The 26,902-nt window shown below is 44.1% G+C and overlaps 1 protein-coding gene across 1 annotated transcript; it reads left to right on the plus strand.

The window, feature by feature from the left end:
- Positions 1–8,831: 8,831 nt before the first annotated feature.
- Positions 8,832–25,672, plus strand: MEE21 (PIN domain-like family protein). The gene is made up of 6 exons (XM_086780974.1): positions 8,832–9,073; positions 23,130–23,210; positions 23,315–23,435; positions 23,520–23,852; positions 25,045–25,107; positions 25,221–25,672. Exons 1-6 carry the CDS (start codon positions 8,883–8,885, stop codon positions 25,314–25,316), a joined length of 885 nt encoding a protein of 294 aa, XP_086637100.1. The 5' UTR covers positions 8,832–8,882; the 3' UTR covers positions 25,317–25,672.
- The last annotated feature ends 1,230 nt before the right edge of the window (positions 25,673–26,902 follow it).

Below are 26,902 nucleotides of genomic sequence, written 5' to 3' on the forward strand. Positions count from 1 at the left end.
GGAATACGGAAAGCCAATAGTTTCGAGAAAATAAAAAGAAAAAAAATCAGAATGTGAAAGGTTAAAAGTTTCCGGAAGCTGAAAGGTCAAAAGATCCCCAGAATTCAAAAGGTCAATAGGTTTCCCAGGAAAACGAAAAGCCAAAAGGCTCCAAGAGAAAAAATTTAAGAAAATTTCAAAGAAGATTTTTTAAAAAACACTTTTTCCCAAGTTTTTTTGAAAAGTTTTTTTTAATTAAAAAAACTCTTTTTTAAATCAAAAGCTTTAATAAAAGCTTTTTTAAGCTTTAAATTCAAAGCTTATTAAAAAAATTTTATGGGGGGGTGGCTTTTTTCCGCTCGACGGCTTGAAGCGACCCCCCTCCCCTCCCTCCCCCCGTGTTGTGAAAAGCGTGAGAGAGAGAGAAGGAGAGCTCCTCTCTCCCCTTCTTCTCCATTCCTACATTCTCTCTCTCTCCACCCCCTCCTTCTCTATTAACAGAGAGGAGGATGATTAAAATTTTAATTAAACTTTTTTTAATCATAATTATAATTTAATTATGATTAACATTTAATCAAACTGTGCCTTCTAAGAGGTGTTCACACACGTGGGAGAGAGAAATAGAAGGAAATTCTGGATTTTGAGGGAAGAAAATAATTTTACGCGCACAGGAGAGAACCCAATGAATCAATTGGCTATCCCATACTGCATTTCAGCATAAATTTTGGCAAAAAATTGATAGCATCTCCGCGGAAAACCCACCAAAATGCATGAAAATTTATATTTTTTACCATAAAAATGCTCTAAAATTTTCTAAATAATTAGGAAAAATTTCCAAAAATTGTAGAAGTTCAGGGAATTCATTCTACCAAAAATATCCACAAATAAATGTGTGGTATTTTGGTAAAAATTCCATAAATGCTTATTTTAAACCATTTTTTTAAAAAAAATAGCATTGAACTCACGAAATTCCCCCGCAACGTTGATTCGTCCATTGAATAGAAGAAACACGCATTCCAACTGCCATATCGACGATCCACGTGCGTAATCACCCAAACAAATCAACAAAATATTATTTTTATTTAGTAAATATTAAAATTTATTGTAAAAAATGATAAAAATTGGAATAAGAAAGAAAAAACAATAACAATTAACTAGAGATTGCTCTGATACCACTTTTAAAACCCTAAGATCTCTCTAGATAATCATCATGCATAAACTAGGCATAAACTCATCCACCCAACCCGAGCCCCCAAGGGTGCACACATAAATACAATGAAGTACCACATACCTTACCTTGGTGTCCCATACCACCAAGAGATATGACATCATTCTAGCAGCACTCAGCTCTAGTATGAAATGGCAAGAATGTAGATACAATCCTCTACACCACAAACTATCCCTTGAGTGTGTCCCATGCCCCAATTATATAGGAGTGCCCTCAAGTGACTCTTGACTCTCCAATTCCCATGTGTGACCCTTGGATGCCTGACCCTAACCTCAACACTTAAGGTTAGCCCTAACCTCAACCCTTAAGGTTAGCCCTAACCCATTCTCCACTAGAGCTTATTCTCATACTCCCATGCTCACAAGCCTAATGTGGGTTAGCCTCCTAGTATATGCACATATAATGTACACATAACACCTATTATATGCTTTCTCAAATCCAGCTAAAGCAGAATGCATTTCTGACCAGTCCTTTGGGCTACATCCTTCCCTAACATAGCAGCAAATATATTATCATGTATGGACCTAAATTTTATGAAGCCATATTGTTTCCTAGACACAACCTCTTGTAGAACAGGAAAAATCCTCAAGTCAATGACTTTGGCCAGAATTTTATAGATAACAGTTAGCAAGGTTATTGGTCTCCAATGATTAAACATGTTACATGAAGCCTACTTGTTGGGAATAAGCTTGACCACCTCCTCCTTTAGATCTTTATCTAGATTACCATTATTAAATGCCTCTCTGCAAATATTCCATACCAGTTCCTTTAATGAAGGCCAAAAAGCAATGAAAAATTCCACAGAGAGACTTTCTTTTCCCAGTTTAAGAAGGGCCAGCCAGCATTCATCCAGTTCCACCTTTGTCTCTAGCCATCTAGCCTTATTTGCATCTACTCTTGGATTGATTAGGCCTAGCAGCTTGTTCTCAACTAGAAACCCTCTCTTAGAGCTATCTTCTTTCATGCTTAAAGTAGAACCCAAAAACTCCACCCATCTCTTTGCAACCTAGTCAATCTCCCCCAACTCCTACCCATTTTCATCTTTGATCCATCCCACTAGTTCTCTATTACCTTTATCATTACGAATCTGAATAAATATCTATCAAGTTTCTTCCTGGTGTTGTAGGTTCTCCATCTTTGACCCCCAATGCCCTTGATGGCAAGCTTGTCATCTTCAAGTTGACGTGTGGAATAGAGACTAATCTCTTTCTTAGTTAATTTACCAACTTATCTTTTCCTTTGGAGGGCTTTTAGCTGCTGACTCCATCTTTTCCTCTCATGCCTTCTCTCATTGGCCCTTAATTTCCCAACCCTTCTGATAATGCCATGCATATCATTTGCAAAGGATCTCCATGCCCCTTCCTTGTTCCCTGTCTCTCTTAATCTGCCAATTGCCTCTTCTCTGTAGAAGCAATAAACAAATCATCCTTAAGTTATAGGTTATTGATCTTCAATTTAAAGGGCAGTGGAAGTAACAATTTCAAACTTCAGAGTGTGAGGAATCCATATAACTTGTTGGCTGAAGAAAACTTTATTAATTCTAGAGAGGAACCGTAATATTACAAGCTAAAATAGGTGTGGCCAAGGTCAGATCCCCAATCTCCCATAACCCATCCATCAGCACAAGCCCCATTTTCCCCTCAACTCCTCCCATATCTTTTTTTCCTAATCAATCAGAATAGTGTTCCCCCCACATCTAATTGAGTGCTTTTCTACCATGTTGAAATCTCCCATTAGGATGCAAGGACCTTGAATATCTAGATTAGATATCCATTCCCACATTCCACATCTTTCTTTATAGTTGTGAGTGTTGAGATATCGAGCTCATCTAGTGAGGCGGTGGACACTGATGACCCGCGTGGGGGATAGGCCCCACACTTACACCACTGGCATGGTTGGTGAGATCATGGGTGATATGCAGTCAGTGGGATGACAGGCTGTGTGACAGCCATTCTAGGCCAGCTCATTTAGTTGGGTTCATACTATAGAGAATCCTAGTATGTATTTGGTTGAGTACCTTTTCATATTTTGTGTAATCTTATCTTTGTATATGGTGTGTTGAGTGTTGAGTGAAGAAGAAGAAAGGCGTTCAAGACGTCTATTCAGACTCAGGAAAACATTCCCAATTTCACAGATTTGGTGTCTATATGTTGATTATAGAAGAGAAGAGCTTGGGTGAAGACCAATAGTCTTCACAAAACAAAAACAGTTCAGAGCAACAGGCCTTCTACACAAGTTCAGAAAGAGGACGAGGTAGAGGAGGCCGTGGACGTGGCCAAGGAGGCGGCCGAATAGGTAATCAAAATTATGGCCAACACCAGCAACAACAACAGTCCCAGAATTCACAACAACAACAACACGCAGGTGGAAGAGGCCAATTCAGAGGCAGGGGGAGTCAAAGAGGTCGTGGAAACTGGCAAAGGCAGTATAATGATACACGTGGATGCTTTTACTGTGGTAAGCCTGGACATGTGCAAGCAAATTGTTATCAGAAGCAGGCTGACATGCAAAATGGGAAATTGCAGCAAAACAACTATGCATCCTCGAGCAGAAACAATGAGGATAATGAAAGGTTGTTTGTTATGCAGCATGTTGTTAATGCCATGTCTGAAAATATTGAAGCAGCACATAAAGATGATGCATGGTACATTGATTCAGGTGCTTCGAACCACATGACAAGTCATGGGGAGTGGTTCAAGGAGATGAAAAACCTTGAAAGACCAGGTTTTGTGGAAACATGGGGATGACACTGCTCATCCAATTGGATGACACTGCTCATCCAATTGGATGACACTGCTCATCCAATTGCCCATGTTGGAGATGTGCCATTGTCTATACAGGATGGCAAAGTGAAGTACCTTGCAGATGTACTTCATGTTCCGAACATAACAAAGAATCTGGTTTCAGTTGGCCAGATGATTGAGCAGGGTTTGCAGGTTCGGTTTAACCCCTGATGGTTGTTATGTTGAAGACTTTAAAGACAAGTGCAGGTTGGTTGCAAAAGGCAACAGAGTGGGTAGAATGTTTACATTGAATGTAAACATGCCTGCAGTGAGTGCTGCGATGTTTGCAAATGGTTCAGGAATTGTTGCAGACACAGACATTTGGCGTAAAAGAATTGGACATGTGAATGTGCAGAGAATGAAGTCTATGCATACTAAAGGAATTGTGACCGGGCTACCAAAATATGTGAAGCATGCCAATTTGGAAAGCAAACAAAGCATGTATTTCCACATGACAGAAATGTGAGCAGAAATGCACTAGATGTTGTGCATTCAGATGTATGGGGTCGTACAAAGACCATGTCTATGGGAGGCTGCAGGTATTATGTGACATTTATTGATGACCACACAAGGAAAGTGTGGGTATACTTCATGAGGAGAAGGGTGAGGTGTTCACTAATTTTTAGAATTTCAGAGTTATGATTGAAAAGCAAACACGGAAATATGTAAAGTGCCTAAGGTCAGATGGAGGGGGAGAGTACTTCTCCAATGAGTTCTCTGAATTTTTGAAGAAGAATGGTATTTGGAGACAGTTTACATGTAGATACACTCCACAGCAAAATGGAGTTACTGAGCGAAAAAACAGGCACATTGCTGAGATTGCACGAGCATTGATGGGAGAGAAGAATATGCCGCATAGCTATTGGGCTGAGGTTGTTTCTACAGCAGTTTACATCATGAACAGGACTTCAACTGTAGCCATACATGATGTAACTCCAGAGGAGAGGTTTACTGGCAGAAAACCTGATTTGTCTCATCTGAAAGTCTTTGGATGCATTGCATATGTGCATGTGCCAGATGATCTGAGAGCTAAGCTGGATCCAAAAGCTGAAAAATGTGTGTTTATTGGATATTCCTTTGAGCAAAAGGGATACAGGTGTTATAACCCTGCTACACGTGAGTTGAGGGTAAGCAGGGATGTTGTTTTTGATAAGATGAGTAGCTGGTATGCTGCTGAAAAAGAAGCTGTTGGGACTGATATGAGTGGAAGTGTGGTTGCACAGAATGCAAGTCAGCAATCACAGTCTTTGAGTGGACGAGGAGAGTCCTCATCTAGTGGTTCAGTTGATAGACCATGGAGTGGCAGGCTGCATGATAATACCAGTCCTGTAAATGTGATTAGTACATCACATAAAGGCAAAGAGAAAGTGGTTGAGCCCCTTAGTATGCCTGACATTTCTGCAGGGCATTCTCATGTTGATGGAGAGTCTAGTGGCTCAGAGATGAGCCTTGATGAGGATCTTGGGATACCAGCTATGAGAACACCTGGTGTAAAGAAGGCTATGGAAGCCATGAATGCAAAGCTGCGAAGATCTGGGAGAGTGAAAAATCCTGTGCAGAGGTTTACCTATGATGGTTATGTGGCATATCACTATGCATACATGGCAAAAGTTGTACAGGTTGTAGAGCCCACATGCATTGATGAGGCTGTTGGAAATGTGTGTTGGGAGAAAGCTATGGATGAGGAGATGGATGCACTATATGGAAATGAGACTTGGGATTTAGTGCAATTACCTGAAGGCAAGAAAGCCATTGTGGATGCAAGTGGGTGTACAAAGTAAAACATAATAGTGATGGAAGCATAAGCAGGTACAAGGCTATGGATGAGGAGTTGGATGCACTATATGAAAATGAGACTTGGGATTTAGTGCAATTACCTGAAGGCAAGAAAGCCATTGGATGCAAGTGGGTGTACAAAGTAAAACATAACAGTGATGGAAGCATAAGCAGGTACAAGGCTAGATTGGTAGCCAAAGGATATGTGCAGACATATGGCATTGATTATGAGGAAACTTTCAGCCCAGTTGCCAAGATGGCAACAGTGAGAGTTGTGATAGTAGTGGCTGCGCAAAGAATGCATTCTTGCATGGGGATTTACAGGAAGAGGTGTATATGTTGCAGCCACCTGGTTATGAGGATGTGAGTCACCCCGAGCATGTTTGCAGGTTGAAGAAAGCCTTGTATGGCTTAAAACAAGCACCAAGAGCATGGTCTGACAAGATTTCTGAATATCTTGTCACTATTGGCTTTCATGTAGCCAATGCAGACTTCTCGCTGTATGTGAGACACAATGATAGAGGGGTTGTGCTTGTTGTCATCTATGTAGATGACCTGATCATTACGGGGGACCATGATGCAGAGATCTTTGATGTAAAGATCTTGCTTAGACAGAAGTTTGAGATGAAGGATTTGGAGGAGCTTAGATATTTCTTGGGCATTGAGGTGATTAGGTCACCACATGGTATTGGATTACTGTAGAGACAATATGGCTTAGACATGTTGTCCAAGTATGGTATGACAGGCTGTAAGCCTATCTTAGTGCCATCGGATTAGAATGGCAAGTTGAGTGTAGATTCAGGATAGATTTTTGGAGGATCCTACTATGTATAGGCGCATAGTGGGAAGCTTGATCTACATGACGATCACCAGGCCAGATTTGAGCTATGCTGTTGGGTTGGTGAGTCAGTTTATGCAGGTTCCTCGAAAACTGCATTTGGATGCATTGAGATGCATACTGAGGTATGTGAGGGCTACTTTGCATTGTGGACTATTTTATGAAACTGGGACAGAGATATGTGTACATGGGTACAATGCTGATTGGGCTGGTAGTATCTCAGATAGAAGATCTACTAGTGGCTTCATGTTTTCTTTGAGGAGTGCTGTTGTGACTTGGAGCAGCAAGAAGCAGCCTATGGTTGCTCTATCGAGTACAGAGGTGCTGCTATGGCAGCATGTGAGGTAGCTTGGTTGAGAAAGCTACTTTTGCAGATTTGGGTCTATCAGTGAATAGACAAGTTGTCATTTTCTATGACAACATTAGCAGTATACAGTTGGCTAGGAACCCAGTTTTTCATGCTCGCACAAAGCATATAGAGGTCTACTACCATTTTGTCAGAGAGAAGGTTTTGGCAGGAGACGTTGACCTTGTTTATGTTAGCACACAGGATCAGGTCGCTGACATCTTTACCAAAGCAATCGAGCTCATCTAGTGAGGCGGTGGACACTGATGACCCGCCTGGGGGATAGGCCCCACACTTACACCACTGGCATGGTTGGTGAGATCATGGGTGATATGCGGCCAGTGGGATGACAGGCTGTGTGACAGCCATTCTAGAGACTGACAGCCATTCTAGGCCAGCTCATTTAGTTGGGTTCACACTATAGAGAACCCTAGTATGTATTTGGTTGAGTACCTTTTCATATTTTGTGTACTCTTATCTTTGTATATGGTGTGTTGAGTGTTGAGTGAAGAAGAAGAAGATTTTCAGCCTCTCACTTGTGTGTTCTCTTTTAGGGTTTTGTGAGTGTGTGTGTGGTTGCAAGGGCTCAAGCTCTCTTTTTCCTTGCATCTTTTCAGTGAGCTCCATAAACATTCACCACCCATAATCTCTCTCCCCCAATTTGAATCTCCACTACGAGAATCCTACCGTTAGGATGGTTTGCAACTATACAAGGTTTAAGGTTTTTTTAAAAGGATGGTCATCACCCCACTACAGCCCCCCCCCCCCCCAACCCCCTCATACAACACAACCCAATCTTTATAACTCTCTTTCTTGACCAACTTAAGACCAAAAAGGTTATGTTCGTGAATAGCTAATAGAAAGCCCCCACTCTCTAACTTGTTCCCAAAAGGCTGTATTCTTCTTCTTGTCTTTAATGCCTTTCACATTCCAAGTACAATCTCTACTAGTCTTTGCACTCTCTCCTCCTTTCTCAAGTTCTCCTTAATCTCTTCATTGCCTATTTTACTGTCCCCACTTGATTCAACAACCTCCTTCTCCTCTCCTCTAGGCCTGAGACTCGCTACCACAAAACCTTGTTATATGGCCGAAACCCTCGCATCTGAAGTAGGCCCCAGGAAACGGACCAAATTTCAGAGCTAAATCTAGTTTCCCTAGTTCTCCCAGGTCAACTTCCATAAACTTAGGGGTTTCAATCCCGGTGTTCCAAGTTATACAAACACTATTTGCTTGGCGGCCAAAGGCATCCTCTTTTGGAATATATAACGCCAAGCCGAGAGAGTTGGCTAGTTCACCAAGCGTAGGTCTAAGCTAGGGCGGAAGACCAACTATCTCGTGGTGGGCAGGCCACCTGAAGACTCTTGTGGACATTAAGCAGAGGGTCAAAGGGCAATGCATGAATAAGTTTCTAGCCCAGACCAAGCATGCCTCCTATAGACTCTTGTTGACATCAAACAGAGGGTTAAAGGCAATGAATGAATGAGTTTCCGGCCCATAAACAGTGGTGCTCATGCAAAGAAACCTGACACAACCTGCCCTTTGGTAAAGAACACGTTGAAAAAGTCCTTGCCCAAGTAAAAAACTTGTGTTATCATGGAAAACCTCTTCTTGTAACCATTACGGGGTTCCTTGTCCCCTCCTTGTGCCCAAACATCTTCCAAGCTTCAGGCATGCTGGCCTGCATGCGTGAGAGGACACCGCCACCTGACTCGTACACTTAGCATGCAATTGCCACCACGTATGGGAGTAAGTGCCCCATTGGCCCCTAAAATTATTGTTCTAAGGGTTAATGTTACATTTACATTGATCAAACGGGCGACTAGAGTTTAATAAATACAAGCTAAATGTTTTAGGTTATCCAAATCAAAAGGATTAAAAGGTTTTTGAAGCAAATATATATATTCAAAGACTTTGTACTACAGCTTTGTTGAGATGAGGGTGAAGAAGCAAAAGATCAACAGGCGGACCATTCGCTTCTATAAGACGTGCTGTGGCTTCCGGGAGCCCTTCAAGGTGCTGTGCGATGGCACTTTCTTACACTACCTCATGGCCCACAAGATGGGTCCCCCCACTGATCACCTCTCCCGCCTCCTCTTTGCCTCAGCCAGGCCCTTCACCACCAGGTATTATAATCCCATCTACCCATTTATTTCAAAGCCTGTGAAATTCTAAAAAACCCTATATTCATTCATATGCTATGAAGTGTGTGGGTGTGTCTGTTATTCATATATTTTAAAAATTCTGGAGAGTTATCTACTTTATTCCAAGTTCTCATCTTTTAGGGATTTTTTTTTTTTTGGGGGGTGAAAATCTTTCTTTTTTTGGTTTATTGTTTCTGAAGGGGGAAATTTTCTATATTCCAAGAAATGCACATTTTGTTGAAATTTTAGAAATTTGGATAGTAGGCAAACCTTGGACTCACCTTCTCTGAAGAAACTTAAAGAGTCTGAGATGGCCTTGAAACATAGGCATGCCAATTGCATAGATTATAGGAGGAAATTAATTTAAATATTTCAAAGGTCCTGCACAAGTTCTGGTGGCAGGTCCAGCCGGAACTAGATTATTTTCATTGTGGATGCGTTCAGGTTCTCATTTGCATCAAGTTCAGAAAGGAGTTTTGGCACCTTGTGGTTTGCTACAGAATCCTGTCGTAGATTTTTTCTAGGCTCTTTGGCTCCTAGGATGTTATGACACCAAAGTGTCCACTAACGGATTTTGTTTCTTTCTTGGTGGCTCATGCATGTCATGGCTCAGGAAGAAACAACCGACAGTGGCCACATCTAGTTGTCATGCACTAAAGCTCTGTGTCTTCTTTCAGCCCTAAGTAACTGAATAGGGACCTTGATGCAAGTCACCAACAAAGATAGAGAGAGAAGAGAGAGATAGTTGTATTTTCAGTATATTATATAGTACAACAAATGCCAAAAAGACTTACAAAATTTTTGGCCTTTGGCCTTCCAAAAGGTAATCTAAAGACCTCTATAGGCTTGACTCTTGACCTGCTCCAAGGGGGGTCAGATGAAAGGATTGAATGCTGGCCGAGCCTTGTATAGGCTCTTCACATGCCCATAACTTGGTCGACCTGATGTCGGCCAGTAGCAAGGATAACCACTTGTATGGATAATCATCTTGACTTCATTTGCATGTAACATGTGGAAGCTTCGGGGGAGATTGGTAACTTCAATGCTCGGAAATCAGCACACTTATCACGACGAAAATTAACGCACAAAACTGAATGTAGATGTGCAGAAAAATAGAGAGAGAGAGAGAGAGAGGGAGAAGCGGACAAAGTATTGGGTCCCGAATACCCTCTGTAGGGCCCCCACCACGAATGGTGTATTTGATTTATTAGAATGATGCAAATCTGAAAAGAAAATACAGAAAACTTGACCTTTCTTGGCTGAGATAACTCTGCCCTTGACTTGCAGTCCTTCACTCCTTCTGCGTTAGCTAATCCTTGGCTGTCCTGGCCCTTTGATCAGCTTTGGCTCTTGGTGAATTATGAGATAACACAAATGGATTTGGGCCTTGGTATTTATACTACTCGAGTGTAGCAGTCGGCTGTCATATATTCAGCCCACGATTGAATAAAACAGCATTAAATCACATTAATTGCTGCGCCTGTTTTCCTACTTGGCCTGGGCACCTATGCGCATGGATAAAAGTGGCTGGGCACTGTGCACCTGCTGCCTTGGAGGCTGGACACTGATTACTCACTGTTCTGGGGGCTGGGCAGCCTGTATGGGCTGCCCCATACTTGCCCTACACCCCTCCTAGGGCTGGATAACCAGTCGGCTACCCTTGGCCTGGCCTGCCCCTAGGGCTGTCCTACAGCCCTCCATGGCCTACCCATGGCTGGTGGGTACAGCCAAGACCTTCCTGGCCCTCATGGGGGTGGTTTTACACTGTCTCCATGCCCACACGTACTTGGGGTAGCCCTATGGGATGGCCCCTTTCCTATATGCAAACCCTAACTATCTACACAATGATCTGGCATCCAGTACCATACCAGATACACAAAATCACTAGCATCATTCTAGAGGAAGACTCACTGTGTGGATTGGCACTGATTCATGTGCAGGACAGTGCACACCTGACCTTGGACTCATGTGCAGGACAATGCACACCTGACTTGGACGAGTGGGATGGAACGCTGGCTGACTCGTCTCGGATTGGGCTCACATGGAACCAGTTTACCATCCTAGGTCGTGCACCTTTTGTACAGATATGTCTACGTGGCATCCAAGTGCGGGATGCACGTGACATCCTCTTCTGCCTAACTTGACGGAAGCTGCATAGCCTCCAAATAATCCGTCAATAACGCCGGATAGTCCTCGAAAAACTCTTTGTCAAGCCATACCGCTTCGTGGATCCCTCGGTCTTGAAACTTCGTGAGGAACTGTCTGTGTCTTTGGCCTGAGCCATGCTTGAAATGCGATTTATCTAAGTTGGCTGTAGCAAAAGGAGGTTTTGTCAGGGGACCTGGCCGATGGCAGGTCTGCCAAGCCATATGGGTTTTCCAAGGCCAATAAATAGCGAGGGGCTGAGTTCTTGTAGGCATTCACTCCTCTAGGGAGTAGAATCATTTGATTAGGACTCTTAAGAGTCAAGAACCTTTTGATGATGCCAGCCAAAGGCTAGCCAAGACTTGTACACCTTTTTGTACTGAAATACTGAAACTCAGCTCTCTCTCTCTCTCTCTCTCTCTCTCTCTCTCTCTCTCCATCTCTCTTGCTTGAGTTTGCATCAGGTTCTTCCAAGATGGTGTTTAGGATTGAAAGAAGACTCCCAAAGCATCCGTATGTGACATTGGTATCAGTGCATCGGGCTAAGTAAGGCTAAACACTGATTCAGTCCCAGATGAAGGTGCACAGTCCAAGGAGAGTAACACAAGACATGGAAGAAGTTCCCAGGAGATTGGTTGGTGGTGTTCCACAAGACCCAAGGGGAATGGTAGTCCTGTGAGTTGAGTGCCATTTGGGCCATACAAGGAAAGGCTTTCAGGCAACGGTTCCAAGGGAGGATGATCCTCCAAGGGGTGGAGTGAGAGTGCCAAACTCAATACTCAGGAAAAGAAGACCAAAGAAAGTGTTCAAGAACAGGGCAAGAAGGAAAGGGGATGAGGTGGAATAGATGCATAGATCAACATCAAATTTGGAGTGGATTTGGAGAACTGGCATAGTTTTCAGTGAAAAGGTTGCCAGGAAGGGAAGGATGATAGGTTTGGGAGTCTAGGAAGAGACAAAGGATGATGACAATCATCCAAGAACAGAAGTTTGAATCCCATCATCAAGTTTAGGAGAGGGGGATGTCATGTGCAAAACGTGTACATGCTCAAACAAATAAAGAACAGCTTTAGAACCAGATTCAAGAGCTGCAGCTAGGTGTGGGCAGGGAAGACATTGGTAGAGCCCAGGAGGTTGTTGGCTAGCATTCATGGAGATTTATCTAAGTCTGTTCCAGCAAAAAGGAGGTTTTGTCTAGGGACTTGGCTGACAGCAGTAGGTCGGCGAGTCCATATGGGTTTTCTAAGGCCCATAAATAGCAAGGGTTTGAGTTCTTGTAGGCATTCACTCCTCTAGGGAGTAGAATCATTAGATTAGGACTGTCAAGAACCTTTTGATGATGGCAGGCAAAGGCTGGCCAAGACTTGTACACGTTTTTGTACCATATGAAGATACTGAAACTCAACTCTCTCTCTCTCTCTCTCTCTCTCTCTCTCTCTCTCTCTCTTTGGACTGTACATTGATGCGGTCTCTGATTATGTAGATAGATTGGGAGGCCCAGGGGCATGCTTGGCAGGGGTGTTGATATCCATCTTGTTGTATGTTGATGGTATTGTTCTAATCTCAGACTCTCCGGAGGGATTACAGAGACACCTGGATGCATTACAGGCTTTCTGTGCGGATAAAGATCTGACAGTGAACCTTGGGAAAACCAAGGTTATGGTGTTTAACACCACACAGGCATGGGTGACGAGATCAGAGCCTCAGTTCACTTTCTGAGGGGAGCTGGTAGAGTACGTCATGTCATATCTCTACTTGGGAGTTACTTTCAGAGGACCGCGTTTCTCCCTGAAGGAGGCAGCAGCAGCTAGATTAGCTCGAGGGCATGCAGCCTTGGGGACACTTGAGAGGCAGTGTGCACACATCCAGTTTCAGGAGCCACGCACCAAATTGTGGCTATTTGATACGCTTGTCACACCGACCCTCCCGTACGGAGCTCCAATTTGGGGACCTAGTATACATCACAGATCTCAAAGAGGGACAGATGAGGGATGGAGGCAAATGGAGAGACCACTGATTATGATGATTGCCCGCATGATTCGGAGCAAATCGTCAGTACCACATGAGATTGTTCGAGCTGAGCTGGGTGCCCCACCAATAGTAACCGAGGCCCTATTCCAAGCAGTTACCTTTTTACAGCGGCTATGGGAGCTCCCTCAGCAGAGGTACTCACGATTGGCATTGACCTCATCCATACAGTTGGCAGAGGATGGAGATACTCATTGTTGGTACGCTCAGATGAGATCATGGTTTGACCTACATGGTTTGCGGATAGAGGCACTACCACCCTTTTAGTACAGTCTGGATTGTCCATTTTTGGATCTCACCTGCTCAGAGCAAAACCGCGTGATCAGGATGGATATCATCAAAGTGGACACAGAGAGGACATGGACTAGCCCCCTTGAGTCCTTGGGCACGAAAATGGCTCACTACAAGAGCCATTTTCTACACCTCTCACTGGAGGATTTTATCACCCGCCCGGCGTACATGGATGTACACCTATCACATGGGATACGTTGTGCCATTGGACAGATCCGGACCTCATCACACTTGCTGCGGATTGAGACCGGGCGATATGTGCATCAGATCTTGGATGACCACATTTGTCAGCTATGCTACCAGGAGGTAGAGACAGAGGAACACTACATTTGCCGATGTACAGTCTATTATGAGATCTGAGGGAGATATCACGGCCTCTTCCGAGAGGGTTTTGGGCCGTTACGTAGGGTCATGGAGTTTGAGGATCAGAGATGCCTGGGATTGTTTCTACTTGAGCTCAGGAGACGCAGAGAGACTCTCTTGGCAGACAGGAGGCCGAGCTATGATGTACCTAGACAGAGGACCCTGACAGATTTCTTCGGCACCAGCACCCCAGCCCACACACCTCCTGATACCTCCTCCATTGGGCCATCAGGGCACCGACCACGCTCCCAGGGAGTCACCACTGATAGAGCAGTTATCTTATGTCGTGCTCGTCGGCCATGCCCACCAAGATCCCGACCATGGCATCCTCACCATCGCCAGATCAGAGCCATTATTGCTCGGTATCGGAGGCGCCTACCTCGCTTCTACGACCTCTCCATTCTAGATAGCCCCATGGGTCATCTAAGGAGAGGGCAACACTTCAACTGATCAGCATACATGGATCTACTTGATATACAATTTTCAGTATTTTCCAGTATTTTCTACTCAGTATCATCTCGGAGTCTTACGGTTCTGTTCTTATAACTGTAGGACAATCAGTTTATTGTACTTTTTAGTCTCATTTAGTTGTTCTCTTTGATGAGACACCAACTTCAGATGTACTCTCAGTTTTGGTCTCATAGGCCACTATGGCCTCTTAGAGACGTTAATATATCATTTCATTTCATTTCTCTCCATTTCTCTTGCTTGCGTTTTGCATCAGGTTGTTCCCGGATGGTGTTTAGGGCTGAAAGAAGACTCCCAAAGCTTCCGCATGTGACATTTGATACCAATTCCACATGCTTAAAAGCTATGTGTATCTTATTTCAGCCCTAAGTAACTGAATAGGAACCTTGATGGAAGTCACCAACAAAGACAAAGAGGAGAGAGAGAGCTGTATTTTCAGTATATTAAATAGTAGAAAATATGTTAAAGTGACTGTACAATATCTTTGGCCTTTGGCCTTCCAAAAGGTAATCTAAAGACCTCTAGAGACCTGACTCTTGACTTGCCCCAAAGGGGGTCGTTATGTGTTAGACATCATCCCCTTCTTGCTGGCTTCCTGTTTGGTGTCCTATTATAGCCTCTAGGGCCGACCATGTTGTCACCCCTCACATATATTATTTCCCATTTTATGGAGTCTTGGGTATTTTCCCAGTCGTGGAGGATTTTATCACCAGTCGGCTGCCTACCCATGGGCATATATATAGCTGGCTTGCCTCCCTCATTTCTCACTGCTTGCTTAGCATTGTTTGCTACAGTCCCTCACATACGAGGTTTTCTCCCCTCTTGCTCGGGACATGTATTCCTTTTGGTGATGATATTGAGAGCAGGTTCTCACCTGTGTTTCCTCTCCATCTCTCTCTCACTCACTCTTTCTCCCGTGTTTCCACTTTCCCTTCTTCCGCTGCACATTCTATCATGGTATCAGAGCGCCGGTGATCTTCAGTGTTGGATGCTCCCTCCTCTCCCTCCTGCGTTTTTTTGCGTTTTCAGCAGGGTGGACAGATCTGCGTTTTTTTTCTCAGAAGTGCTGCTGGCCGCCTGCCTCTTCCAGGCGTTTCTTCTCAGCAGCCCGTGGTCCTACTTCATCAATTTGACCTCTGAGAACACCTGTTTTCTGCACTGTTTTCAGGGCAGCAGCACATAGGTTGCTGCGTTTTTCTACAAGTGGCTGTCTACAGCAGTTTTGCAGCAGTTTTCAGATTCATCTACCCCTGTAGTGCAGGCAGCCTGTTCTGTGCAGGACAGCAGCCATACATGTGCTGTGTTTTCTTCTCCTCTAGGTTTTCTGATGCTGTTTGCTGATATGAGGGTTGGTAGTACCCTATTTCTTCTCCGTTTCCAGATTCAACCCTTTCTATTGTCCGTATACCTCTGCGTTTTCAGATTTGCAGCCATAGTTGCTGCGCTTTTCTGAACTGATCTTGCTGGTAGCTCTACCTTCACTCTGGGCTTCATTTGTTGGACCCAAAGGTACCTTCTCTTTAACGTTTTTCCTCATAGGAGGTGTGGACACTGGCTGGCCTGAATTTTCAGGTTTGTATTTCTTGTTTGGCTGCGTTTTCTTATCCAGTGGACACAGATCACTTCCAGAGGGGGTTTCTTGTTTGGATTGTGGCTTTGGAGGCAATTTGGTACTCCAGGAGGATTCTGAATTTCTGATTTCAGTCAGTGTTTTGCTGATTTTGGAGCATCTATACCTGTGTTTTGTTTCTGGCCTACACGGTTTCCCGGTTTCTACATGTTCCTTGCCTTCTGTTGGCGGTGGAGTGCTATTTTTGTTGGATAGCAGTGTTTTGGCTGTGTTTTGCTTCCCACAGAAGTTTTCTACACTCAGAGGGGGGCCTATCTCCAGCTGCTTCACTTGAGGATCAGTTTCGGGAGCTGTTTTGTATCTGTGGAGACTTTCTTCTGTGACACGTCCTGTTTTCTGGAGGAGAGCAATGATTTTTCAGAGATCCTGAGCAGAGTTTATTGTGTCCGAGCCTGTGTTCTTTGCAATGTTTGCAGAACAAGGAGGGTGTTTTGCCCTTGAGGTGTGATCCTTTCACATGGATCATTTATTTGTTGTTGATTCTTGGGATGTGATTCTACTTTTGGAATAGTCTTTTGCTATTTGTGATGCTTTTGAGGACTTTGTTACCACTGTAGTTTATATTCTTGCTTCCCTTTCTCATTGTGAGGAGTCTACCTCTGCCACTCTTTGTGATGCTTCTGAGGATGCCCCTCCCCCCTGCCAGTTCTGTAGGTTTGTTGTTTTGGAGGATGGTTTTTTGGACCCAGTGGGATGCTTTGGATCTGTGGTTGCTAACCGTGCCTGGGGCGGCAGAGTGGTACTTCCAGAGTTTTTTGGATTTGGATCAGAATCAGGTTGGGTTTGTACCAGTCCGATGACATCAGTTTTCAGAGGGGGATGTGGAGTCCTTTCATCAAACTAAAAGAGGAAGTACAACATATCAAATGTCAAGATTAACAACTAAATCATCATCAATTGCTCTGGAAGAGCTCCCAATCTCATATCATCATCATGGCGGTGGGCATTAACGAAACCCTCTGTCCAGACTATAGAGCTGACTAAGTAGTCACAGATTTGCAGAGACAAACCAAATCATTGGTTTTTTCTTAAGTTGGTTTCGCTTCTTTGAGACAATGTGGTTAAATACGCTCAATAGGAGAGGAACTAGCTCCTTGATTCAAAATACGAATGGCAAGACGTTGAAGGTAAGGAGTCCCTGCTCCATAATCCTCCCACCATAAGGCAACACCCACATTGCATCTATCTCTTTGCGCATTTGGTGAACCAAATCTTTCTTGCCTGCTTCTATAAATTGATAATTGATCTTTGATAGACCTCCTTTGGGAAGGATCTGGCACCAATTTTCTCAATACTTTCTCCCAGCCATCTACAACCTATCTTTTTGGGGAGACTTCTTTCTGAACTCTTAGAGAATAAAGTGGTGACGAATGATAAAACTAACAATCTCTTTCAAGTACAGGTGCCACCCATGGCAAATCCCCAATGTCCTTCAGCAAATTATTCAGCCCATGTGCGATACGAGGACTTAAGGTGATATGCGGATACTTCAACTCCACTTTCCCTTGCTGCTCTATTTGATGCTTCTCCATCTCCTCTGATGTGAATCACATCTTCCGGACCAATGGTGTCAGTAGCATTTGCCCACTCCTCCACAAGCACATTGGAGCTCTTCCTTGTTTCAGATGCATCATGTGAGGATAAGAAATGCACACCACCTCGTGAATAAGCCACAATACCATGGATGGTGTGAGAGCGCGAGTCACTCCAGCCATCAGTGATAAGAGACACCCCATTCCTCTTCCACTCAACATTGATGTTGCATCCATGGTCTCTTTTTTTTTTTTATAGCAAAGTGGTCCTCAAAGTCTCTGATGATGGAGGAGTATATGTTGGTCCAAATCCAGCAATTGCATGAACCTCTCTTGGAAATATGGTGATCTTGCCACATTGAATGCAATGTGATCATGAAAAAAAACCGTGGCCACTGTAGCATCTCCATAGCTTCTCGCTTTCGAGGATCCCATGAACTAGCCCAGTATGAAAGGGGTCTAGTGGATTCCAAGACGTCCAAATAATCGGAAAGAACAAGCTTTGGGAATGGGGGATTATCCTCGAATACAAAGGGATTACACTCCTAAAATCTAGGAGGGTTACTATTTTTTGGCCCGACTTCGATGGAAATTCTGTTCGTGTCATTACGTCTGGAATTGAGCAAATACCAAGAGTTGCCGAAGTGCCTATGACAAATGGGCTACCACTTGGGATATTTTTAGAGATAAAGTTTATGGAAGTGGACCAAAGTGAGACAAGTGGCCTGACACTTGTTAGAAAGTGGATCAAAGTGAGACAAGTGGCCTCACACTTGTCCCTTCAGCTATTGCCACTTGTCATTGTAGCCTTCTCTTGCCATTTTAGCTCATGGGAGGCCCAATCTATAAATTGGAGCCCTCTCTCTTCATTAAGGGCGGCTCTCTTGCTGCACACTAGCCTCTACCACCGTTACAAGCTGACCTAATGATGGCTACTCTCTTTCTCTCTCTCTTGAAGGCTGCCCATGAAGAATACCGGCTGTTGGGGACTGTTTTGGAGGCTTCCATCGCAAAGAAATATTGAAGGCAAGGGTATTTAATCATTTTATTATGATTTCTAGCCGTTGTACTTGTTGTGCCAGTCCTTGTACTTGCTGTATCAGCCAGTGTACTGGTTGTACCAACCCTTGTACTTGTTGTACTTGTTATACCAGCCCTTGTACTTGTAGTATCAGCCATTGTACTTGTTGTACCGGCTGAACATAGAGTTGTACTTGCTGTACCAGCTCTACTACATGAAGACGTGTGGTTTTTGGGGAAGAATCAGTATCCACACGGAGGTATATGGTTTATTTTGTTGGCTTGGCATTTCTATAGCTATGTATCAGTTGAATTTTATGGTTGCCTCATGTTGGGCTGTGTTATGGCATTTGTATATGGATAACGGCATCGCCTGTGGGGAGAGTAGGGCCCTCAAAGTTTGTACATGATATTATTCTCCTTGGGTAATAAAATACTCCAAAGGGAGGGGGGGGGTCGGCCCATTCCGGCCTCTATGCGGTGTCACATGTGCAAGCTCCATTTTCAGCATTTGTGGATGTTTTGTCCAGCTTTTATGTTTTATGCAAAGTGATGATGGATATATGTTAAGGTTGTGTCATGTTTAAATGTTTTAATATGAGTGTGTCAAAAGCCCTAGTCTCCCGGGCACCGCGAGTTTCATTGGTATGAGAGCTTAGGCTTTCTTGAAAGTGGAGGCTTCCTTCTATCAATAAGGAAGAGAAAAGATCTCGAGTGGGGACCACACTTACCATCATTGCTCTTAAGCATGGCTAGCCGCTTCATAGTCTATGAAGCAAGAAATGGAGCAGTAGATAGCTTGGTCTAAGGATTTATGAATTCACAAAATTTATCTTGGAAGTATGGGGTTGGCTTTATGTGCACGTGTTTAGCACTCTTTCCATATGGATATTGTGAATATTCTATCCAAATGAATTTTAAATATCAAGGATTCTCTATATGGCCAAGTGGAGTTGTTTTATGCAGTGGATTTGTTTTGACTCAGTTATCTTTCTCATACCTTGGCTATATTTACAGTTCTTGTTATACTATTTCCCTTGCGGTATATGGTTGTGAGATTGGATATTGACCTGAGAGTTTCACTCAACGAAGGCTTCCATGAGATTGGGTAATACTCTGAGAGGCTCTACAACCAATGTTATCCTTCACTGAAGTGATTAGTGAGTACTGATTGATCAATAACTTTGACATGTGACTTGAGCCCAACTCTTTCTCCGCAGAGTGTGATAGGTGTCCACCTGGGAGGTAACTCGTATATAGTCGTTGTTTATGGCTGGATGGCCTTCATTTGAGGACTCTAGTATGACTAGGTCCGGGCTCATCCTTTTGGATGAGAACAACCTTTGTTTTCCCGCAAGGGAGCTATCACAGTTGCGGTCAACTGTTTAAAAAAGGCCGGGAAGATGTCACCAGCCTAGACATTTCCCAGTATTAAAGGGGTCTAGTGGACTCTAGGACGTCCAAATATTTGGAAAGAACAAGCTTTGGGAATGGGGGATTATCCTGGAACACAAAGGATCACGCTCCTAAAATCTAAGAGGATTACTGTTTTTTGGCCCGACTCCGATGGAAATTTTGTTGGTGTCATTACGTTTGGAATTGAGAAAATACCAAGAGTTACCAAAGTACCTATGACAAATGGGCTACCAGTTGGGATATTTTTAGAGATAAAGTTTATGGAAGGACCCATCTCTTAGATTGGGACATGTAGCAAGAAAGTGGACCAAAGTGAGAGGCCTAACACTTGTTAGAAAGTGGATCAAAGTGAGACAAGTGGCCTCACACTTATCACTTCCACTATTGTGTGGCTCTCCACTTGTCATTGTAGCCTTCTCTTGCCATTTTAGCTCATGGGTGGCCCAAATCTATAAATTGGAACCCTGTCTCTTCATTAAGGGAGGCTTGCTTGCAGGCTGCCCTAATGATGGCTACTCTCTTTGTCTCTCTCTTGAAGGCTGCCCATGAAGAATACCGGCTGTTGGGGACTGTTTTGGAGGCTTCCATCACAAAGAAATACTGAAGGCAAGGGTATTTAATCATTTTATTATGATTTCTAGCCACTGTGCTTGTTGTATTTAATCATTTTATTATGATTTCTAGCCTGTACTTGCTGTATCAGCCACTGAACTGGCTGTACCAGCCAATGTTCTTGCTGAACCAGCCCTTGTACTTGTTGTACCGGTTGTACCAACCATTGTACTTGATGTTCCAGCCCTTATACTCGTTGTACTAGCCATTGTACTTGTTGTACAGGCTGAATGGAGAGTTGTACTTGCTGTACCAGCTCTACTACATGAAGACCTGTGGTTTTTGGGGAAGAATCAATACCCACACGGAGGTATATGGTTTATATTGTTGGCTTGGCATTCTACAGCTATGTGCCGGCTGAATTTTATGGTTGCCTCGTGTTGGGCTGTGTTATGGCATTTGTACATGGATAATCCGGCATCTTCCGTGGGGAAAGTAAGGCCCTCAAAGCTTGTACATGATATTATTCTCCTTGGGTTATAAAATACTCTGCGGGGAGAGGGGGGGGGGGGACCGGCCTCTATGCGGGCGATGTTTAAATGTTTTAATATGCATTGATGGTATCAACAAGCGTGTCAAAGGCCCTAGTCCCCTGGGCACCGCAAGTTTCAACTAGGAATAGTTCTCTGGCCACCCCATGATGGTGGTGCCGTGGGAACAACAAAAGGCCCAAGAGGATTACCCAAAGTAGAGCCGGTACTCCTAGCCTGTGCTACATAAGTACCACTAGATGCACTAGAAGAAAAAAAAGAGGGATTCACCTTGCAAGAGGAGCTTGAAATACCTTTGCATCGAGCCTTTCCTATAACACCTTCTCTCTTGGAACTAATTGGCAAAAAGCCACATCATGGCCAAGTTCATGCATCAAATGAGCTCGCACACGATTGGCACCTCGTGTCTTAGCTTGCTTGCGATACGTGCACTTCCGTTTCCTAGCACCTCCACCATGACCAAGTAGCTTGCTTCTTGGACCACTTGTTGCTCGAAGCTCTAGGTGCCATTGAATGATTGATGATTGATGATTGAAGGTGAAGAAGATGAAAGTGATGAGGAGGAGGAGGAATACACTGCTCATTGTTGTGTACGACCTATAAGAAGGAATCAAGGACGGCCTGTGAACTTTGAAGGAGTTGGAGTGTCTGTTCAATCCCGGCCAGCGCACATAAAGTAGCAACCCGTTTTTTTTCATTCAGCCCTTATCAACGGGGCAAGTACCCGTTTGAAGGTACTTTAGGTACCTTAGGTACTATATTAGGTACCTAAAATCGTAGCATGATGGCGGTTGCATGCCATGCCGTCACATGGAACAGCCGTTCCAGAAACGGCACAAACCATTTCCACATGCATGCCACATTAGTAGCTGTTCCGGTGTTCCACATGAAAGGGAAACGTCGTTACGCTTTTCAAGACCATAGAGAATGGTGTTTCCTGTGACTATGGTTTGTAGACATCTATGTCATGGGTAGTGATGTGTGAACACTCTAGGATGGCGTTGAATAGTATCTTCGGCAGCACGACTTCAAGCATGCAAAGTTGAAGTAGAGTTTGCCAAAACTTCTCGGTATACTGAGGTATCGTCTCGTGGTCAGACATAGTGTCCCATGCACGATGAGCTTTAAGAGCAAACCATTTCACCTTGCATTAGAATTTTTCCCTCACTAGGAGGTTTTTCCCCTCATGCACAAGAACACTCTCACTTTTGGGAGTGTGAGAAGTGACTTTTGTACTTTAGGTCACTCACTTATCTTTTGTACTAGCATTGTGGTACACTCAGTTATCATAGAGTATCGTGCCGCCTCCTTGCTCACGACTGCTTCATTGTGCAAATGTGAATCATGTATTGATACTCTCATTTTACATGCAAATGTGAATCAAACCTATAAGATCTTCACCAAGTAAGTTTGTCAGCAAGTGGGATACTACAGTTTGAATTGACTAGGACTCACAATGACTTGGAATAGGTATGACAGTCCAGAATGATTGGGTATAGAATGACAAGGATGTAGCTTTAGAACAAGTTAACGACCAAAGTAAATGTTGATCCTTTTTGCTGAAAAGGACAATGTGGCTTTGCAACTGTTCAATGAAAGATTTTTTTCAATTGTAAATCAACCATTAAGGCTAATGGATTCGTGTATTGGTACTCTCATTTCACATGCAAATGTGATCAAACCCATAAGATCTTTACCAAGTATGTTTGTCATGCATGGGATACTACAGTCTGGATTGACTAGGACTCACAATGAAATTACTTGGAATTAAGTGTTTAATTGCATTTATAGTCGTGTGTGAACCCCGGATTAGTTACTGTGTGTGCGTGCGTGCGTATGCACCTTTACATGACACACATGGGCGTACACCCCCCGTCAGGCACTTTCGTGGTTAGAGAGCTTTTGAAAAGTATTGTACGTGCTCAGTGGTTGTTTTTTTTCCTGTGGATTTGTTTGTATCTCAAGCTGTTCTGTTAGACTTATATATTGTTGACTTACAATGAAAGCTTGCCTGGATCTTTTTGATGGGGTTTTTTGTGCAGATGTGTCATTGCAGAACTAAAGAAACTGGGGGAAGCATTTTCTGGGACTTTGTCTGTTGCTCGGAAGCTTGATGCAGCCAAGTTTGTCTTTGGAGGGCTTATTTTGTTTTCTGATTACACTGATTAATTTTTCACCTAACTGATACCTTTTCCAAATGTGACACACTCCATTGTGGTCTTACTAGGTGCAATCATGAGCCTTTGAAAGCTGCATCTGATTGTTTGGAAAGCCTGATTGGGGATGGAAATCCTGAGCATTTCTGGGTGGCGACCCAGGATGCAGAGCTCCGCATCAAATTGCGGCAGGTATGCCTGTCATACTCATTTCAAATCTTTCTTGATCCAGTGTAATTTATAAATCTTACCGGTGATTTGATTTGTTTTCAAAAGGCTCCTGCAGTTGCCATTATTTTGGCTCAGAATAATTTCCTGGTCCTTGAGCCTCCTTCCGAAAAGCAGCAGGGTTTTGCACATGCTAGTGAAGCTCAGCGAACCCATGCTAGTAAGAGGGAGTTTCAGATTATTGAGGCTCGAGAAAGGAAGAAGGTGGCTATGTTGGAAGCTAAAGGTATGGAGGACGGTGGTGGAGAAGCTGTGGAGAAGGAGCCAAATCCTATGTTTCTCAGAACTAGCTATGACTTAGAAGGAAAGCCGGAGACTACTCACAGGAAGAAAAGGAGTTTTCTAGCGGCAGATCGTCCTCAGTTTAAGAAGCGAGCAAAGGTGACTACTCTACATGCCCACTTACAGATGTCACAGTTTTTATAATCAACAATATAGATCTAGACATGGCACTCATGCACACCTGGACTCTCACTGAGGAACCCTATTGTTATGTCACACTCATAGAAACCTGGGGTGGGGGGTGGGGTGAAAGTGGAAAGGGTGGGGTGGGGGTGGGGCTTGTTTCATGTGGAGTTTCGTGTGTTGGGGGCACTCTGCTGGTGCCCTCCACTGGGCTGCATGAGGTGGCAGGTGGCCAATCTGGTGGCACAAGAAAACTCCATGAGCTGGAGGAAGTGCGTCTCATCCAGGGGCGGAATTGAAAGCTGATGCAGGAGGTTCTTTGGGGATGGGATGAACAGCCCAAGGGAAGGGAGCTAGCAGCCCAGGCTATGGTGGAGATCATCATCATCGGAGACTAAACCTGTGTGAGGTGAATACACAATCGATTGGAGAAGCCCGTGATACTCTTTGGCGATGCCAGGAAAGCAGATGGCCAGTGGGTTGGAATCAGAGTGGTGCCATCGAGCAAAGTGCGTGTGCGCACTGCCAACCAAAATGGGGATCCACTGCAGGACTCGATATGTGAGGCCAGTCAAGTTGAATCCAATCTCATTTGCAGAAGAACTGGTTTTTGGAAAGGCTCTACTTGCTGAGTAGGGCGCGGCTTGCAGGAGATTTTGAATCTGCTCTCTGGCTGGTCTGCTGCCTGCGACCTCTGAAAATGAGCTGCCCCAAGAGAGGAGACTGAAGATGACAGGAGCTGGAGGTGTACATCTGAAATGGGGCAATTGATGGTAGCCTCGGTCCCCATATGAAACGGGCAGTTGAGGGTGGCCTTGGTTGGGGAAGTGGAGCGGCTGCCATGGTCAGGGAAATGGAGTCCTCCGATTAACAAGCCATGCAAGGTGGAAGGAAAGGAGGTCCAGGAAGAAGGGTGGGGGGAACTGTGGAAGCGGCCAGCAGGAGCAGGTGGGTGAGCGAGCCGAAGAGGTGGGGGTGGATAGTGCAGAGATGAGGAGGCTAGCGTGAAGGGTGAGGGAGGGGCATGGGGAAGGAGACTACGAAGAAGGAAAAGAAGGGGGAAATGGGGAGCTTATGCTCTTTCTTCAGGTCTGGTTTTAAATTGCAGTTTTGAGTTATAGACCATAGTTAAGGGCCATTCTGATGTGAAAGGGTGATTTTGGTGCAGGGTCCAAATCCATTATCATGCAAGAAAAAGATAAAAAAGTCAATTAAAGTGGAGACGAAGCTTGTAAGTGATGTGGTTGCGATTGCCTTCTGAATTTTACCATGGAATAGGAGTTTATCAGGTTATTGAACCAAGTGCAAAAATTAATCAAAACCTTTGTTTTACTACATTTGTAGGTGCAAAGACGAACAGAAAATGATCGTGGAACCACCACTCCAATAGAAAATATAAAAAGGAGGCATCGACGGAAGAAGAAGGCTACACCAGAGTGATAAGATGCTATGTGCTAAGCAAAGCTAGTTTGCGTTGAGGCCTGCTGCCATGTCAGGTGGCTGATGGAGGGCGTTCCCAACGCAGATGATTACAGCTGTAGGCATTTCCACTTTTTTGTCAGAAACACACCATTTGGGCCAATGTTGTGAAGCAACCCTAAGTTTCTGACAAATTTTGACCAATATCTAGAGGTTGTAGGCTAGTAAAATAGAGCTTTCCAACAAAATGACATGTTTTTGATTTCTAGACATGCTGAAAAGAAAAGATAGTGAGAAGCGAAAACATACTGAGTTTTGCAGTGTTGAAATGCTCTTTTTCGAGGGAAAAAAATATAAATTGGTTTTGGTGGTCTTCAGTCTCGAGTTTCCATGAGACTATCTTAAGGGGTATGTGAAGCGTAGTTTCTTACATTATCTTCCTTTTAATGCATTGTGAACAACAATAATCTTTCCATTGTTCAAGTCGAGACCTAACCTTAGCCTTGCCGAATCATGTGTCATTGAAGGACCTTGAAGCTGCAAATGCAACTTCTCTATGTGGGTGCACTAACTAGTCCGTCACATATCAGTGATTAGATTTAACTCGAGACCGGTTGTAACATGCGGAAGCTTTGGGGGAGATCGGTAACTTCACTACTCAGAAAACAGCACACTTGTCGCGACGAAATTCACACACAAACCTGAATATAGATGTGCAGAAAAATAGAGAGAGAGAGAGAGGGAGAAGAGGACATAGTATTGGGTCCCGAATACCCTCTGTAGGGTCCCCCACCACAAATGGTGTATTTGCTTTTATTAGAATGATGTAAAATACTGAAATAAAAGACTGACTTAACCTTCTTGGCTAAGATGAATCTCTGCCCTTGACCTTCAATCCTTCACCCCTTCTGCGTTAGCTTGATCTAGGCCGTCCTGGCCCTTGCTTTAGCTTCAGCACTTGGCAAATGATGAGATGAATGGAATGACTTGTGGGTTGGGTATTTATACCCCCTTTGGACAACAGTCGGTTGGCTAAAAGCAATCGGCTGTCTCAAAATACTCCACGATTGGAAAAACACAGTAAAAAGTCTAATAAATGCTGCACAATATTTCCACACTAGGCTGGGCACTGATGCGCATGGTATATGGGGTCTAGGCACTGTGCGCCTGCTGTACTGGAGGCTGGGCAACCTGTATGGGCTGCCCCACACTTGCCCTGCAGCCCTCCTATGGCTGTATAGCCAGTCCGCTACCCATGCCAAGCTCCTAGGGCTGTCTGTAGACCTCCCATGACCTACCCATGGCTGGTGGGTTCAGCCCGGGTCTTCCTGGCCCTTATGGGGATTGTCTTATACTTTCCCCATGCCCACATGAGTTCCTGGGGTAGCCCTATGGGCTGGCCCCTTTTCCTAAATGCAAACCCTAATTGTCTACACTGTTGTGGCATCCGGTATCATACCAGATTCACAAAATCACTGACATCATTCCAGAGGAAGACTCACAGCACGGATTGGCACTGATTCATGTGCAGGACAGTGCACACCTGACCTCAGACGACTGGGATGGAACCCTGGCTCACTCGTCTTGGACTAGGCTCACATGGGACC

This window comes from Cibotium barometz, chromosome 42 (assembly GCF_041138505.1).
Source record: "Cibotium barometz isolate CiBa-2024 chromosome 42, ASM4113850v1, whole genome shotgun sequence".
Lineage (NCBI taxonomy): Eukaryota > Viridiplantae > Streptophyta > Polypodiopsida > Cyatheales > Cibotiaceae > Cibotium > Cibotium barometz.